Here is an 18,981-nt window from a genome sequence, read left to right as displayed (position 1 = left end):
AACTAGCAGTAGTCTGTAGTAGAAATCTATAATCCTTATTCTAATTAAAATTTAAGTTACTATTGGGATATTCAATTATATCTTATTCATCAGAAGCATATTTATATCTGTTCTTTTCATTTATTTATTTAATAGTTGATATCATACATCATGGAAGAATTTAAGTCAAATAATATTATAAATTCATTAATTAATTTATTGAAATAGAGGAACTAAAGTAAACAGACGTCAGAAATTCAATAACATATGTAATAAACTTTCGAATTTAAATTATATTTTCTTTCGCATTAATTTCTTTTAATTAAACCAGTTAAGATAGATATCTCTGTATTATTATATACTCGTGTCATGTAATTATTTATATAGTCCTATAATCTATTTGTTTGCTTATAGATAACGCACTCTGATACATGTTTTAACAACTTATTGATTACATCTTTATTAATTCTTATTAAGTGTTTGATGATTCTATCGTCCTTGATAAAGGTCAATTATATAAGAGAGAACAGCTGTTATATGCCATTGTACTAGTATACATACTTTAAAGTCCATTTATAGTTTTTGTCTCAACACGTGTCCTTCGATCCCATTGAATTTCCGGTTAACAATTCAAAAGCGACAGATGTTTGTATTCGATAGTCGTGCGCAACAAACAACGCGAATGGCGCCTTTTTCACTGTTGGGTAATTTCCACGTACGTTCAGGCCGCATCATTAAGCGTAATTCTATTCATTATTTTTTTCCGGACAACAGCAAAAAAGAAAAAGACACTGTGCGGTAGCTCCGCTTTCAATTTGGTAGTGCGGAGCGTCGACTTAATTATACGGTCGCGCGAGCAAAAGAAAAGGGATTTTAAATGAAATTAAATCACGTATCAGCGTAAAGAACTCACAGAAACGTCCGTGGCGCGTAAATCGCGTTGCTTTATCTTTGGATGAAAGATATTATGCAGGGAACTGGTTTTATCAACAATTCAACATCAGTTGGTGTTAAGTAATGCTCGAGGCGGTCATGCGTGAAACACGAATTAACAGACGTACGGTTATACGCGTGATAATAATTGCGAGCCGTTAACCAACTACAGAATGGTTTAAATCGTATTTCAGTAACAAGAAGAATTATCTATTGCTTGCAAATTTTATTGAAAGAAAAACAGTGTTGTTTTTTGTTTAATTATTTATAAATAGTTAATCAAATTCTTATCATTCTTCGTTTATTCATTTGTGGTTTTAATAATTTTCAGATACTATGTCCTTGATGAATGTCTGCCATTTTCTTTCCCAAATATGTAACGCTTTCTGCTTCTCAGAGTCATTCAGAGTACTATAGACAAGTGAGTTCCATGCCAATTGTTTGAGACTTCTGAGGTCAGCGTGCATCGACATGAGTGCCATAAATCCTTCGTAAAAGTCGTAGCTGAGACCCTTTGCACCCCATAATCCAGGGTCATCGTTGGATATTACCATTGGATAGCCTCCAGAGAACATCGGTCTAGCAGCGTGATTTCGGAGATCATCGACAAGTTTTAGAACTTGATTGGAGATCGGATTTACCTCAATAGCGATATTCATTTTTCTGACGAGTTCCAGGAGGAAAGGATGAGAGGTCAGCGCGTATCTAGATAAAAATTATACAAAATGGAAATAAGAATTTCTGAAAGTTATGCTATAGATTGTCAATGTTTGAAAATTTTCTCTTTTATATTTGTAATCTTTCGCTTTTCTCTACAAACTGGATAAAATGATAAGATAAGTGATGAAGAATAGCTAAGATACCGTGCATATCTATTACTAGATTGGGGTTTTTCAATAGGGAAAGGACTTTCAAATTCCTCAGATATATCTCGAAATAAATAGTTCTTATCGAGATTTCATCGATATTTGTTTAATCTTCAGAGATATCCTAATCAATACGAAACGATTTATTACATGAAAAGATCATATCTTTAGATACTAAGATGTCTAATTGCCTTGTTAATATATAGTTATTCATTAACAGCAATTATAAAATTTCGCTTAATATAAACTTTTCTTACCCGTGACCAATACGTTTGGTATTTAGTAAAATAGCATCGACGAGGTTTTCGTCGGTAGAAGCTCCCAACCAATTCGTTTCACCTGCGTGGAAGAAGAAACTAATATTATGTTCTTCAGCGGTTTTCAATAAATCTATGAAAGACTCAAGCGTGTGTCCCAAATCTTCCTGTCCGACCAGATCAAATCCAGCCACGAAATCAGGATATAGCGTTTTTAATCTTTTCAAAGTTTCTATATAATATTCCACTGTTTTATCATCAGCAGATCGCGCTGGGGCGTAGATCAATTTGGCTCCTACGAAGTCTGGATGTTTCTCCTTGAATCTGCAGGTAGTAAAGTAATTTATTGGTAATTAGTCACAACCTCATTCTCTGTTTACTTAAGTTTTATCAAAGCGTTTGCTTTTTTTGAATGTTCCTCAGATAATCCTGATTTCTCCATTTAACCAAATAAATACATGATAGAGAATATCAACAGTATGATCGCTGCTACGTTTTCTATAAATAGAAAGAAAAATAAAGTACCTTTGAGTAAGATTCTTATAGATACCGACTAAATCTTCTGGTTGGTACTGCGTGCCATCGAAATCGTACAAATTTGGCAAGGTGGATCTAAGCTCAAGATACATTACGTTATCTTCGTATAGCTCTTCCAAACCTTGGAGGAAATGATCCTCGTAAACAGGTTTGTACGTTAGTAAGGGTTCGATGAATGAGAATATGTTCATAAACTTCTGCCACGCCTTGTTAATGTTTGAATAGGCAATCGCAGGATTGTTACACTCCATCGTCATCCTGCTCCTGATCATATCGTTCACCTGGCGGCCTCGTTTAGGATCTTCGCGTACCTTCTTCAGGAGCTGCCAGTCGCATGATTTGTCAGGTACTCGGAAGAAGTGCAACCTAACGTCTCCTTCGTCGATGCAGACGTACAAATTATCGCGGAATGTGATGTTATGATACAAGTAATCGAGGCTAACGAGAGAAGTGTCGTGTGCATGGAGCACCGCTCCTTTGGGCATGCGACGAAGCAGTTGGAAGACCTTTGATCTCTCGATGTCCTTCTTCGTTTCGAGGAAGTTCCGTGCAGGGGCATACTGACTAGGATCCTTGAAACCTGCGAGAATTTAATAGATCTATAAAACAATGGAGATAAAAAAGATGAGGCAATAAAAGACCATTTCAATCCGCGTGACTTTCCCCCCGAAGACAACGAAAGCAAGAATGAAAATAAAGAAAAATGGATCAGCAGACGATTTTCATTGTCCACGAGAGACAAACAGTTCATCGATTCGTAAAATCATTGAATAACAAGATTCCAATGATTACTGATATCATGTCGTTTATTTACAAATTAAACGGGCAAAGCTGAATAGAATTAAGGTTTTTATCTCATCGCATAATCTATCAATCGAAGCATAAATGTTTCGAGACATTATGAACGTTTTAAACAGTAAACAAACCAGCAATCAATTCTTCTTCCTTTGCTTTCATTAGGACTTTGTTAGCGGCCTTTTCATCGTCGTTTAGAGTCAAATTGGCGCCTATCATCAGTCGTTCTTCGTACTTCAATATTTCGTTCCGGAGGATTGTGTAATTAACACGTAGAAAGGCGGCATTCACAGCCGCATAGGCAAGCAATATTATGAATGGAAAAATGAATTCCTTCATGATCGTTGATCTATATCCGACGAATGCTGCCCTGCTCAGCTGCACAGGAAAACTAGAACCAGCGATCCGATCGCCTCGACTGTTTGCACTCTACTGGCTGATCTTTTATACCAAGACGGTTCCTATTATCGGTAATAACTTCCACAAATGCGTTGAATATACAAGGCTGATGTTTGTTCAATTATCAACTGTTTACTGTTTCTTTGTTTTCTAATTAACGTTGCATAAGCTTAAAATTGTAACATAGGAATATTTGGGACTTAATTATAATTCAAAGCGTTGAGATAATCGAGAGACTTAAAACTTTTTTTTTCTTCTTGAGATAAATTTTATGATATAATTTATCGATTAGTCCAAAAATTGGATATTTCTTTTAGACGGGGCGAGGAATTTGTTTATATATTGTTTCACTGTAATTAATGAAGCAAAAAGTATGTTTATTGCTCTTTTAATAATCATTCGATAACACTATATCGTGTGTATCCTTGAATTAAATTACACGCAGGGCGATGACTTCAAAATAGTTAATTATTTTTTTCGCTATAAATATTACGTAGAAAAGTATTCTTGTATGCAAAATATTGTTCAATATACATGTGCAATATATGTAAGTACATGTTTAAGAAATAAATTAATTATTGCACCATGTATAGCTAATACTATACAAATGATAAACTCAATTTCTCACAATCCAGCAGTTTCAAAGTTACACATAAAATGCTAACACGAGGATTTGCCACACAAATTATTAAGCGTATACCTATCCGTGGAAACGATTTATTTTCAGTGCAGGCAACTTATTTCGTTACAAATTGCAATCGACAGATTGTAAATGCTTAATTCGCCAAGCGAAAGTACAAACTGTTCGCAGCAACCTCGCAAGATAATTTAGCTTCGTTTACGATTCCCTCTCTCGTTATCTTACTAATATATCAACGAGTTACACTGAGCACATATAAACAAAAAATAGTTTTTTATAGGATCCACTAAAAATTATTATGAATTTTTATTATGAGGAAACCTCGTTCAGATGATCAAAGAATCATGATAACAGAACATAACTTAAGGCACTCTCTATTGTAAGCACCTCGTGTTTACATAAATACTCAGCTGTCAATCACATTCTAAAATATACGTAATAGTTTCATATTCATTATTTACCCTTATTTATAAAGAGTTGTTAAACAATTTGCTATGGAACGATTGTTGTATTGCAAATGGGACGTTATTAAAAATAATTGCCAAAATTTTGCGAAATCAATGTGCGCGTATGGTAATAAATTTTGTGGTTATTTACAATAATTTATTTGCTTCCATTTGCTCGATAAACGTATATTATAAATAGCTGAAAAACTACGACACATGCATGTCGTATATCAATGTGGTATAAACCCTCGTAGTTTTATTAGTACCAATATATACAAGATTAAATAACAAAACGATGATTATTAAATATTTAACAACTATAATTGCACCCACGCTGAAGTTCTAGAAATAAATAACTTAAAGTCGTGATCGTGATATATAAGTAATTCTACACCTAAATACTTCACTGCACGAACGTGGATCAGTAACATTATTGTCTTGTATTATTTCATGAAAATGCTCATAGACGATCGCAAACGATATTCGTAGAAAGTTAGAATACATTCAATTGTTCCAGACCGATATTTAGATGATTTACCTTAATATTATTAACGTTTAAGTTTGTGAAGGATATTATAATTGGACCAACATTTTTGTATCTTCTTGTCCCGAATATAAAGAACTGAAATTAAGATTATAGATTTTTATATTCGAAAATGTCAGTAATTTTATCTTGAGTATTCTTTTTATGAAAAATAATATAGTTTAATTATAATCAATCATATACTTGTAGAGCATCTTACTGTGTTAGTTACTTTGTCAGAAAAACAAAAAATAGGAGAAAAGTATTAATATTCGGTAAAACGCAAAATTCTTTTGCATTTTATTTTAAATGCAATTTATGATATGCAAATTCATAAATTTCATTAGTATGAAAATGCATATGACATAAATAATTGGCAAAAAGATGACGAACATATACCATAGTTATAGAAAAAATATATTCTTTAATGTATGTGTTTCATGCTAATGGTGTTTACTACGTTGTCTTTGTCATAAATTATGTCTAAATTAACCCATCGAAGATACCGCAAGATTCGCGATTTATCTTCATGCGACCGATATTTTGCAATATATACTTACATTTCTAAGATGAATTAAGGATGAATCAAGTTTTTGTACATCTTTGAAACACATCTGGTTTGCGAAATTAATTAACGATGTAAGTTCCTCTGTTAGTTTGTCATCTTATTAATCTAGTACAGTGTGATATATTTTTCTATACAAAATCCGAATTAGGATAAAAATATATCGTGTCAACAATATACGTAAAGTGATGCGATGTATAAAATGCCCGCATGGCGCTGTGGTCCGTATGGACTTTGACTGCAGGGAACGAAACGGAAGTCCATACTCCGTACAGTGCACAGACGTTATCCCCAATGGGTTAATATCTGTCCCACATTATTGAAAGAAGATATGTAAATATAATATTTCTGGGTTAAAGTTCGATAGCCCTTGTTCTTATTTTTTTCATTTTTTTTTCATTATTCTTACGTAACGTAAGCATTCACTGAATTTACTTCGTCCCATGCAATTATTATATTTTTTGCTGTAATATATAGGACATCTCATTTGAGTTATTTATGTTCTATTTTTTTGTTAATGATGTAGAAGAATGTCTAATATTTTTTTGTACCATTAACTGAGAATTTTGAAGAATTCATTCTAGAACATTTGCAAAATACATCTCAATCAGTCAGTGAAATAGAAAGTAGTAATATTTGCTCAAATATCGAATTTACTCGCCCAATGTATATGGAATCACATGAATTACTACTACGAACATTAAAAATGAACATTTCCTCTAACACGAGATATATCATTCAAGAAATATTATTCTGGTTTATGTTTGAGCATCTTTATTAGTTGCTAGGATAAAACTTCATGAAGATTGTACATGACACTCATTATGTAGACATAGAGAAAGATTATAGATTGCTGCAACATCTAAAATACCAATTAAGAAAGAATTTTCAACTGTATAACAAAAATATCGTGTTATAAAAAATGAAAAGATAATATTTCCCAAGGATTATTCAACCGGTTGTCTATTAGGATATGTAACAGTTGTTGATGTTTTACCATAAGAAGAATATAGATGTATAAATTGGGTCCGAAAATTCATCATGTTGCTTCGAAGATGCTGGATAAATGTATAAAAAATATATGTTAGATATGTTTATGCAAAGTAGCACGTCCGTTATTGTTATAAACAAACAACGAATATTTATATATAGCAATAGAATTATCTCAGATGTGTATATCATATGAAACGATCCATATACTTATAGTATAACACACAAATAAATCCTGCAGTTTGTTAATTCAAGTGATTCCATTATTGAGGGAACAAAGCTTTCTTTATTATGCATATTTTAGAAGTGTCGTGCTCAGTATCTTTGATAGAATTGTTGACTTTCCAAAATCTACACATAAATTGATTCATTCCTTTTCTTTTTTTACAACTCTTAAAAATTTAATTCGAATCCCTATTTTCAGTCAATCGAGTTTTTATTAATTTCTAACGCGGCTCCAAAGCCAACCGTCTTCAGTGTACAATTTTGTAATGACATTCTTTTATCAAGCTGACTTATCAAAGATCCCTGAGTATGAAGCGTCAATAGCCAAGATATCGAAAAAATATAAATTGACGTCGAAACGTTGTGCTACTATTGTAGAAACTTTCTTATCAATTCTCTCGAATCATGTTATCGAAACTATGTATATTTTTTCAGGACGATCTTAAGAAATATAATTTAAACTCAATTCGCTCGAATTCGCGCTTGCAATGAGCAGGATCCCAAGAATCTTGAAATCGTGTACACTTGATTTCATGCTTAACGTGTATCCGTTATAATTTCTTGATGCTCGAATCAAGTTCGAATTTAAAATCTTTAAATAAGATCACAAATACGAGTTGTTGCTGCTTCACAGCTAAGAATGCATTACTCACAAAATAATGATGATAGTGAAATTAAATTACGTTAAGAGGCTTTCAATAATTTATCCGCTTGTGCTAATGTGAGAGACCCTACGAGAGAGACCAGAGTACGGTCTAGCCATGTTATGGGGTTTGGATACAGGAGACCACCTTCATAAAATCCCAAATGTCCGCCATGAGCCAGTTCCACATACAACGTGTTTGGACGAGTTCCTGAAACAGAAAAATGATACAAGATGTTTATGAAACTGTAATGAGTTATAAATGCATAATGATTGCTAGTACACACTGGCATGTTCCTTGATAGGTTCCAGTAACATCTCAGGTACAATGGGATCATCCAATGCGTTGATGAATACCATAGGTGTCGTAATGTTATCTAAATAGAACAAGGAGCTACTCCACTTGTACATTTCTTTCACGGATCTAAAGTTATGGAGCTGTACAATAATTAATATACAAATGAATATAACTGAAACATAAATTGATATTTAATAATATTTATGTTAAGAAATATTTTACTTTTCTAGTGTATGCTTCATCAAGTTCCGGTAAAGTTGCAGCAGAGATGATATCCCATTCGTTTAGATTATACTTTTGTTTAACTTCTTCAGATAACAAGATATTTTTATGTTTAAGTATAATATTCTTCACAGATTCTGTCATTATATACAGGTAGAAACGTCGAAAATTCTGCCAGTTAAGTAGGAACTTTGTACCTCTATACATAAATTGAACAGAAAGCAAAAAATCTATGAGTACGTCACTTTTCACAGTCATCATTTTTCGTAAGGAATTTATTTATGAAAAAATGATATGTACTTACTCGATGGCATTATACCCTTGGCAAATAGATATGCCACCAATTATATTGGATAACTTATTCGATCTTTGTTCTCCTAAGTACTTGGTCACAAGATTACCGCCCAAGCTAAAGCCAATGCAAATTATTTTTGTATTCGGATGCTTCTCCATCAAACTTTGTAGCATCGTGTGATAATCATCGGTGTGACCTGTAATACGCAAATCGAGCCAAATGTCAATCAGGAATTCAATTAACACCATCTTGATTAAACCTCTTGAGATCCTTAAGGCTCTCACAAAGTAGGCTCTATTAATATATATCATTCAAGACAACCGCACAAAAATAATGTTCTTCTAGAAATTACTGGAAGTTATACCAGACAACTTCTTCGGAAGATAGAAAAAAAACTCTGCATTGTTCTCTTTTTCTGTAATATTTTCATCAATTAACAGATCAATAAAACTATATAATTCATAATTAACAATGATACGTGTGAGAAAGTTATAATCGATTTTTTCTTCAGTAATAAAGATAACAATAAATAGAAAAAATAATAAAATTGAACACAGATAAATAAAAGTCAACATAAAAAATATTCCAAGGTCGAAATGCACGTAAATAATGATTAGAGCGTAAAGTCGTTAATTTAGCTTGGTAATATTGTAAATGTACTAGTATTTCCATAATAATATGCTATTGCGTATATATACGTACCGTACGTAAAAATTCGCGGTGCAGTGATCTTGACACTAGAAAGGACTCCAACGTGATTAAGTACTGCACATCGATACCCATGGCACTGTGCAAAATGTACGAAAGTTCTGATATAAACACTTTCGGAACTATTACAAATCCCAGGACAGATGGCAATTGTTACATCATCTGTAGTAAAATAAAATATAAAATATTATATCGATTTCATATACATGCAGAGCACAGAGGTTCATTCTTATTCCTAAAACAAATTAATATTTTCCTTCCTTTGGATGCAAGCCAAAGACTCTTCAAATATTTTAATGACTCATTAACATGTCGATATTGTTATACCAACAGATATCTGTTCATAAGCTTAATATGTATGCTAAATAGTGACGTTATTCTTGGATAGATATATGTATATCGTATAGATATACGTATAGATTGCTTCACTCGACCATTAAACTTTATTAGTTTTACTAAGCTTCCTTATCTTTTTATCAAGAAACGTTAACTTTAATTATATCGCAAGTTTATCAGTTATAACACGCTTCAAAATCGCGAAAACTATTTAATCTACACCGTGTTATAGCAAATTATCTGGTCAAGGTTTCTTTAATCTTCAATTGGTACGATAGAATCAAAATGATTTGCATTCCTATAGGGGACTGTATTGATTCGTAGGCTATCTTTTGTTTCAGACATAGCGCTTTCAATCTTTAATCTTTATTGAACTTTATTCTGCAAGTGTGAGAGTTGAATGATCAAAGAAAGTCAAAGTCGAAGTTACGCTAGTTAAAACTCAATCATCAAAACTGTTTCGACCACTCGCGGAGAGACGCGATCGCGAGGAAGCACGCCAACGGGAGTCGTAAATTCCCGTCACGATTAGATAATCGACGCCACGAAATGATCGATCCCCTATTTCGATTAGGATAATAGAGGTGGTTAATTGAATATTATACTGATGTACTTAGTTGTAACTGACAGTTTATTCCAACAACTTTGTGTAAAAGATAGTTACGCTGGTGCGTATGTATAAGGTAAGTGAGTGACTGATCTTCGGGTGTAAACCCGGTCGAAGGATGTATGTTTGAAGGTTGAAGAATCAGTGATGTTCGGTGACGATGCTGTTGTAACGTCAATTCACATCAGAGACCAGGCCACACACCACGGACATGATGACACCCAGATGTCTGCATATCCTTGGCGCGCACCCTCAATAGTTTTAAGTGCCCACCAGGGGCCTTGGCATTTTCATGGTTAAGGTCCTTCGGACTAAGCGAGTATTTCCTGTCTTAGATTTCCCTTTACGTTTATTGTCTACCACGCGTTAGCTTAGAAAGTTGGTTTTCTCCACATCTGGTATGTTCCGTTGGCAACTTTCTCGCGAGGGCGGCTAAAACCCTTCCTGGTCCACCAACCGTCTTATTATCCAATCGGAGACGGTGTCTACTGCCCTCACTTCCTTAACCAAAATTGTCATCAACAAATCCGATAGTCCCGTGTCCTTAGACACACCCACCCCTAGCTTTCCTCAGACACAGTATCGTCAGTAAAACTTCACTTATTCTGTATCCTTAGAATAGTCAACATATCTATATCGGTCTCTACCCTTATAAGTCGCGTACTTAATGTATTGTTGTAACTAAGTCTTACATAACGTGGTTGGAGTGAATTGTGATTTATGCTAATTCAGTGCGTGTTACATTGTGATTGGTGAATTCACAATAAAGGTTGATTAAAACAAAGTTAATTGTTGTGTTACGACTCAACTATATTTTATTTTCACCGAACAACCCTAAAAATTACGTGACATTTTGGCGATCCGTGCCAGGATCCATCAGCTTCGAGAAAACGAAATTACGCATTTCGGGCTACGGTCAACTTCGAAGATTGAGGATCAACGGACCACTGCAACAGAGCAGACACCTCTGACGTTTCGATAAAGGAACACCGCAACGGAACCTTTCCTACGGGCTAAACGATCAAGGTGAGCGAACGCTGAACTCTTTTGCCAAATAGCACAGAAAGTACAAGTAGTATAACAATAGCAACGCCACAAGAAAGTAATACCGAAATGGTTGACGCCGCTTCAACTAGTAGTGGGATAGACCCAACAGTTAGGGCTATAATAAACTCATGGCAGAAAGAGCGCGAGACTTCCACGCAACGATTTAACCTACTCGCAGCAGAGATCGCACGAATAAACGATAAGTTAGCAAGAATACAAACGAGAACTGTATCAAAGGCCACTATTAAAGAAGCGACTAGTGGGAGTTGTCAGGATAATTTAGTTTCTAATAGTTTGAACAAAAGCTTGGAGACGAAAAACGTTACTGTAGAAAATGAAGAGATGGTTTTGAAAGAATTTCCAAAAGAATTGCAGTCTAATGTAGGAAATTCTTGTGAAAAGAAAGTATCAATCGACACCGATTCACAGGATTACATTTTCACTAAAACAGACTTAATGTTTGATGCTAATATCTTGACAGAAAACCAGAAAGAGTCTGTGAAACGAAGGAAAGAAGATATTGCAGTATTGTATAATGATTTGAATTCAACTATGGGGAACAGCAAGTAACTCCAACATTGAAATAGTCCAACGCTTCCAATCGAAAACGCTAAGATCCCTAATTGACGCACCTTGGTATGTAACCAATGAAACTATACACCGCGACCTCAAGATACCCACCGTCGAAGAGGAAATATCAAAATATAGCGACAGATATAGCAAAAGAATCCCCCGAAACACCGAAACCCCCTAATAACTGGGCTATTTGATACGACAGACCAGATTCGCAGGCTGAAGAGGCACTACCCGCTAGACCTAAACGCTAGATTCAATTAGCTATCTAAATTAAGTAATATTCATTTATTTATAACTTACTTGTAAATTATACTTATCTATAATAAGTACTAACTTATTATAAATAATCAGCCATGTCACTGCGCCACGCCAGAAAAATTACTAAAAATTCTCAACGCGAGAATTGATTGTAATTTTAATAAATAAATAAAAAAAAAAATCTGGGGTCTGTCTGGCCCGCGGTCCAGGTAGAGTGTTGCACGACGCAACAAAAACAAATAATCGAACTGTATTTTACTGCTTCATTACATCACTCTATAGATGCATACGTCCATATTTAACATAAGATAAGCGAAGAGAACTAGCAAATTACAGAGTTTCTTTCAGTTGCAACCAATAGAACTTCAATATGAATTTTTCATAGTATCTTCTTATGATTTAAGATTTTCAGTGAAACTGACCTTCGTAGTCGTTAGTTAGTGGTTGATAAAGATCGTAAGTGAGAGTGGTCTCATCCGGAAGTCCTATGTACACTCGTTCTCCAATCGGCCAAGGGCAACGGACGCGACCAATAATACTGTGAACGATGGTCTGTACATGGCCACTGAAACCCCATAGCCTTGTTGGTTTGTACCTGAAATACATAAACGAGCGTGATGTAATATTTTTATCATTGAAACATATCACGAACGGCGACTTCACCTAGTTTCCAAGCAAACAAATCTTACACAAGATGCATTTTCAATTTCGCGATACGATTTACATCTCGAAGGCGCTTGGAATACAATCGAAGTTCATAAGTAGCGAGTTGACAAACGATTTACATCTCAAAGCTACTTCCGATGAAGCTACAAACGTACATAGAGCATTTCATTTCCCTTGTTATTGTGTAATGATATTATTCGATATTTACTTATAATTCATCTCTTCTAAATTTGCAGTTTACCAGTTTATAGTTCGTAGTATCACGAGGGAACAGAAAATATTTAGAAATCACGCAGTAAGTAAAAGCAAAACAAGCAGTTATAATACTTGGTAGATCTTTATTTAATCTATTTTGTATTCAATTTGAGGAAAATTGTCGCATGCATGGACAGTCTAGTCATAAACCACTACTTCCCTGCGGTATCAATAAACTTAAGCAACTTTTATGTCTTAAGAATTTAAGTAGTTTTTGAAACGTGAAAAATCGTAAGCAAAAGTAAAACTGAGAAAACTACTAATCACTGTAGCAAAAGATGGAAAACAGGTCACGGTGGTAATTCGAAAGCAGTCATAAACTATTTTAGGGATAAGTATATGCGGCTAATAACCAAGCGTAAAATTTCTTCCACACTTTGTACATCTCTGACTTACTGACCCGTGCAACTCAATTTCTTTTTCGACTCGTTGATCTGGATCTATGGTATACTATGTGCACGCAGACTCGTGTTTAATTTATTCTTCAATTCTACCAGGCCAGGAAACAACCATTCAACGCGCGTGAAAGTGTGTTTCTCTTCTTTCGTAGCAATTCTACGCAATTTTTACCGGGAGTAAAAGCGAAGTTAAACGTGACAGCGAAACATTAAACTTCTTCGTTGCAACGTACAAAGAAAGAATCGCTAGTGGATCAGTGGAGCATATACGAAGCCGTAAAAATTACTGGCATCAAGCAGTCAGTACTGGTGGAAAATATAACCCGGTCCGTTAATGGCACGGCAAAGAAGATCGCGGTTATTATATTTCTGTGGAAAGGTTTCCTTAGGGGCATCGTAGCCTGATCCAAGAATGCCTACGTTTTTCACCCAGGTATTAAATAAACTGTACTATGACGCTATTCAAACGAGGACAATGACTGTTTCAAAGGATTTACGACCTTACGAACCAAAATAGATAAGATGTAAAATTTTACACCGATTTCTACTTATTTCAGTGGGTAATGTACTATTCTTTTGAGGAAATATAAAGGCCACGTTCTTTGTGAACGCCCAATTACTGCGAACGTAAGGAAAATTTTACAGGTTCGACATTCCATTTTAATTACTTCTTCGCTAATAAGATACGTGCGAAGCATTCTTCGATATCAACACGTCATAAGTATGTGTTGTATCGTCGGTGGAAGAGATATGTATAATGCTTATGATGAAATCATCAAAGTTTGCTTGTATGATTCAACAACCGAAATAGTCATCGGTGACATATAAAGGAATATATTGAGTGCAGGATATTTTCTAGAATTATATCATTAAATTCAGGATTCTTCCTTTCTTTGCAATATACTTGAAAAAATTGTTCACAGTATACAGTTTGGTAAATTGGGATTCTGGAAATACAGGATTTTCTACTTTTCACTTGATGCATATATATTACAAAGAAATTTCATATGCCAATCATATAAATGACTTCTGCAGACCGAGATTCCAGCTACTAACTATGTACATATACGTGCGACTAGATCAACGTGTGTCACCATGTAACGTATTAATTTACAATCTCGTCGTATCTCTTCGACCAACAATAAGTACGTCAAGACCAAGTATTTTTCTTCTTTCTTTACGAGTTAGTGTAGTTTAAAATTTCCTATCGTTTAATTAGAAGCACAATAATAATGGTGCTGGAAAGTAGCATTACTCATAAAGATAATCATTGTTGACAAATCAAAGATACAACGAGCAAAAATCATTCTACGATTAAAGTATCGCGACTTTCTGTTGCGTGTTGAGGCAAATGAAATTCAGAATGTCACGCAACAGAGTAAAATTTCGCTGTCTCGTACAGATTGATCGAAGAAAAAGGTGAAATTCTCTTCGTCCCTTTTAAATTATGAATATGCATTCGTGAAGTGTTTCAAGTCTCCTGCGATTAAATAAATAGAATTATGTATTTACGATTTAACGAGATTGCTCTTGAGATATATTTTTCTTTACTATAAGAATTCTTTTTAGCAAGTGGTCGCAAACAATCACGGTGACAGAGAGGGCTTTTACGATTCACACGAATGTAATTAATAAGACATGTCGTTAAATTTTTAATTAGAAGCTGGACGGCCGTTAATGGAAGGAATTATACGTTTCTCACTATCAATCTTCTCTTCGTACTCGTATGTAAAGAAGTTACGTACGTTTTACAACATTTGCTGCTGCTTGCAGTCACGGCCAGCGTATAATCGATCAAAGGCGGGTATTAAGTTTGCTTTTTATTTTTTTATGTGTTACGATAACGATTCGTGCGACAGGTTGTTACATATCAAAATCGAGCGATAAATGTAGACGACTGTTTATTCGCGGGAAAACGTATCACGAAAACCACATCTTATCGTTTTGGAAAATTTCTTTTCGATTTAAGATTGTCGAAAAGTGAACATCCTTTTCTACCAACTAAAATTTCTTCCTGACGTTACGCCATCATTTTTCATCGAAGGAGGTTCATCTAAAAAATTACAAGAAAGAGATAAGACAAAGATTTTGTCACAATTTTTTAATTAAAGGAAATAACTTCACCGAGTGCAAAAGTTTAAATATCCAACGCAGAAAGTTGACGATTATCTACAATATCTATAACTTATATGTGCAAGGATTTTATAAAAATTGGAGTGTAACAGTAGTCGTTAAATCCACATAACCAGAAACAAATTGTGCAATAGTAATTGAGAATTTAGTATGTACACGATTCGGTTTGCAGGAGAGGAAAGGATCGAGGTAATTATTAATTTCCTGCCTATCTTTCGGAAATTAACTCGTTCAATCAGGGTTCGATCACTGGAACGACTTTCGATCGTCATGATGTGAAACTCTGCCTGATTGAAGATGATTCCATAGTATGTAAATGCATACCATTACGAAAAGGGATTTCGTTCTACAAAAGTAAAAGTGAATACAACGAGATTGTTAAGAAACGCGATCACTCGATAAAGTGAAGGAAGTCTCTCTGTGCAAATGTGTCGGTTAAATAGCTGATTATTAGTCAACGTCGGCTTTTTTGGAATCGAAGATATCACGGAAAGCATTTGCATCCGCAATCAGAAAAATATGAAACCAATGCAGTCTTTGGTGAGTATCATATCACGAAGTTCTAAAAATACATATGTAAATATATGAAATATTTTTTTCTTCTTGGAATTAATGAGGTCGCGATTACATGAAAAATTACGTTTTCTCTTGCACGCTACAATCTGTGGTTTAAGTCTTTCGTATAACATAAGAAATAAGTCTCCTAACGTATATAATAATACGATTCTACTAATAATAAAATGGAACAGAGGAATCGCTGTTTTTTTCACTTTCTTGAACTGAACTATTTAAGAGATCTTCCACTGTTGTAATTATCTCCTGTTTATTACACGTAATCTTCTTTCAGAAATATTGATATTTAAAAAGCGTCTTGATATAAATATTTTCAAGATTTCTTTAATATATAAAATCGATTTACGGTAAAATACGAAGAAAGTTATGCATAAATCTCATGCAATGATAACTCGTTGAACGTTCAACTTGCTCTGATACGTCCGTTTCGGTGAATCATTTTTTTTCCAGAAAAGAACTCCTACATTTTTCCAGCGAGCTCATGTTTGGATATACAAGTGAGCAGTTCAACTTGCATACCCCTTCTTTATTTTAATCCAGAACATGATCGATGAATTATCGGTTCCTTGAAAATTTCGATATGAACCATAATTTACAGATACGGTAGTTGGATTATTCCACTCTTTGTCTGTGTAATTCCAAAGACATTTGTATTAATAAAACGACGCTTTAAGTATGATTTGCTTTAATTTCAGATAAGCTCTCAACAACAATGTGTAGCGTTCGTTGCAATGTTCTGATAAATGTGATGCAAACATACTTAAGCCATTTATCCAGTGAGGTCATAGCCAAGAGCAGAACAAGACATTATGCAATACTAAAAATGATAGAACAATGCTAACGATTGCACTATCTGCATCCTTTTCCAAATTATATCATCTCGATCCGATTTATCTGCTTTACCTCTTCTCATGACAATTTTGTCCAAAATTTCAATGAGATTTATTCAGAAGGAAATTTTAATTTTACATGTACTTTGATTTGTAAATATCTAACAAGGTGAGATACTTCTCCGGATAAATGTTACAGTAATTTTAAATCATTGATTATAGCGACACAAATGTATACGATGTATAAGCAATTATTTTATCGCGGAAGATTATTTTTAAAACGCACACTACTTTGAAGGAACTGGTTAAAGTTAATACAGCTTGCACAAAGAAATTGAAGTAAATTACTAAACTTTTTTTTCTTGTATTTCCATTTTTGTGAATGAGAACATATTTTATGTTCAGGAGGTGTATTTAACAATATAAGGTTACTAAAACTTATTTATGCTTTTCTTACAGGTGTTTATTATTAATAACTAGATTATGGATATTTTTGCACACTCGTATTTTTGTAAATTTAATTTACAAAATGGAAGTTAGATAGAAGAAATACATAAATATTTGCAGTTTTCTAATAAAATAATAAATGACAAACTGTACAAGTGGCACGTACTGGTTTACTATCTATATTATATAGATACAAAATATGTAAAATATAGATATTATCAGAGGAATGTGATCGTGGTACAACGGGGTTGACATTAAGTTTTCTATAACGCGTATTAAGTGATGTAATTAAGTAGATTGAGAGGGTCATTGTCTATTAGTGAAAACTAGATCAGGCCCGTGCTAAACGATTAAAATAAAACTTACCATTCAATCGTGCCTGGTAAGTTTCGCGAATTTTCGGGTTTATCGATCGATAAATCGTATTCGAGACATTTAGTTATCGAGAATTTATCAAGTATAAATCTGATTAAAAAATAAAGGGTCCATTGTATAAAATTTGTCACGTGTGATTACTTATTTGTATGCATGCAAGAAAAATATCCGGCGTACCGAGGTAACCTAACCTCACTTTCTACCATGAACATTATGCAGCGAGATTCAGAACCTGGAGTTTTGCTAGTGGTGAAATAATTGATGAAATAAAAAAAGAAAGATTGTTGAAAAACTTACGGTTCTGTGATGACAGGAGCGATTTTAAGGATCGTCGTTAGGAATGACTGATCTTTACAGACGATCAATGGCTTCTGCGGTGCACTGTTTACATTTAATATCCTGAACAGGATACACAGGATCACGGCGAACACGGCTAACAGCGCCGTGGACATGTTTCTCCGTTGCTTATGTCACAAAAATTCGATTTCTTCCTTTTTACGTTCCACGCCAATACCGAATGGATATTGACGTACGAAAAGGAATGTTTAAGTTGATTGGTTGCACCCTTGTGCAATGATATATGTATATGTATGTATGCTGGAGGACTACGAAGGACCTTCGGTCGGCGATGCACAAAATACGTGATACTCGTCGCGAGGACTGTATGCGACTGTATTCCTCGTTTGTTTTACCGGCACTTGACGGTCGATTTGCGCATGCCTATCAATATACATATGTACACCTAGGTTCACGGAACCTCCATCTGCACGCGTCGGTCGAAACTTCGATTTGGATTATGGGAGACAGAGCCAAAAGTCAGACCCAGCTAGATAGACGATTCCAAAACACAAGTTAAATTTTCAGATGATTCTGCTTATATATATGCACATACGTACACGGTCAGACAGTTGTATCTCGAATGCCGCGAATCGCAGCTGGTTCGTGGCCCTAGTTCGCATTCGCTGTTATTTAGAATCCCACTAGCGTTATGGCACTACTTTCCTCTCTTTCTTTTCTCCTCTCAAAAAGTTCCGCGTAATAATTTTTTAAACTATATTGTTAAATGTACAGGTACAAGGTAGAAATTAGCTTTGAATTTTTGCATGTAATATTTGACCATAAATTTTAATGTTGGCTATACTGAAGAGTTTAAACAGAA

At 34.4% G+C, this 18,981-nt stretch overlaps 2 protein-coding genes and 1 long non-coding RNA gene across 5 annotated transcripts; 1 reads left to right on the top strand and 2 right to left on the bottom strand.

Moving 5' to 3' along the window:
- Window positions 1-1,123: 1,123 nt before the first annotated feature.
- Window positions 1,124-3,816, bottom strand: LOC117231787 (adenosine deaminase 2-like). The gene is made up of 4 exons (XM_033490564.1): window positions 3,499-3,816; window positions 2,561-3,152; window positions 2,036-2,359; window positions 1,124-1,617 (listed from the first exon to the last, which is right to left on the bottom strand). Exons 1-4 carry the CDS (start codon window positions 3,704-3,706, stop codon window positions 1,230-1,232), a joined length of 1,512 nt encoding a protein of 503 aa, XP_033346455.1. The 5' UTR covers window positions 3,707-3,816; the 3' UTR covers window positions 1,124-1,229.
- Window positions 3,817-6,493: 2,677 nt separating this feature from the next.
- Window positions 6,494-18,493, bottom strand: LOC117231788 (abhydrolase domain-containing protein 2). The gene is made up of 7 exons (XM_033490565.1): window positions 18,120-18,493; window positions 12,568-12,740; window positions 9,316-9,483; window positions 8,623-8,809; window positions 8,319-8,517; window positions 8,086-8,236; window positions 6,494-8,009 (listed from the first exon to the last, which is right to left on the bottom strand). Exons 1-7 carry the CDS (start codon window positions 18,272-18,274, stop codon window positions 7,840-7,842), a joined length of 1,203 nt encoding a protein of 400 aa, XP_033346456.1. The 5' UTR covers window positions 18,275-18,493; the 3' UTR covers window positions 6,494-7,839.
- On the top strand, window positions 14,003-18,286 carry LOC117231793. Of its 3 annotated transcripts, none has more exons than XR_004493022.1 (3): window positions 14,005-14,883; window positions 15,034-16,137; window positions 16,621-17,441. It is a non-coding gene; the product is annotated as an uncharacterized LOC117231793 (long non-coding RNA). The 3 variants fall into 3 exon arrangements; XR_004493023.1 differs by having other exon boundaries at window positions 14,025-14,109; window positions 14,388-16,137; XR_004493021.1 differs by having other exon boundaries at window positions 14,003-16,137; window positions 16,621-18,286.
- Window positions 18,494-18,981: the final 488 nt, after the last annotated feature.

The sequence above is a fragment of the Bombus vosnesenskii genome, unplaced genomic scaffold (assembly GCF_011952255.1).
Source record: "Bombus vosnesenskii isolate JDL3184/JDL3185 unplaced genomic scaffold, Bvos_JDL3184-5_v1.1 scf7180000013273, whole genome shotgun sequence".
Taxonomy (NCBI): Eukaryota; Metazoa; Arthropoda; class Insecta; order Hymenoptera; family Apidae; genus Bombus; species Bombus vosnesenskii.
This window is presented reverse-complemented; position numbering and strand designations above follow the sequence as displayed.

Coding starts and splice junctions, on each gene's coding strand:
- LOC117231788 (XM_033490565.1), bottom strand. CDS start 18,274: ATGTCCACGGCGCTGTTAGCCGTGTTCGCCGTGATCCTGTGTATCCTG. Junction 12,741..18,119: donor GCTCCTGTCATCACAGAACC/GTAAGTTTTTCA, acceptor TATGTATTTCAG/GTACAAACCAACAAGGCTAT. Junction 8,010..8,085: donor ACCTATCAAGGAACATGCCA/GTGTGTACTAGC, acceptor TTTCTGTTTCAG/GAACTCGTCCAAACACGTTG.
- LOC117231787 (XM_033490564.1), bottom strand. CDS start 3,706: ATGAAGGAATTCATTTTTCCATTCATAATATTGCTTGCCTATGCGGCT. Junction 2,360..2,560: donor TATAAGAATCTTACTCAAAG/GTACTTTATTTT, acceptor TACTACCTGCAG/ATTCAAGGAGAAACATCCAG. Junction 1,618..2,035: donor ACCAAACGTATTGGTCACGG/GTAAGAAAAGTT, acceptor ATTTTTATCTAG/ATACGCGCTGACCTCTCATC.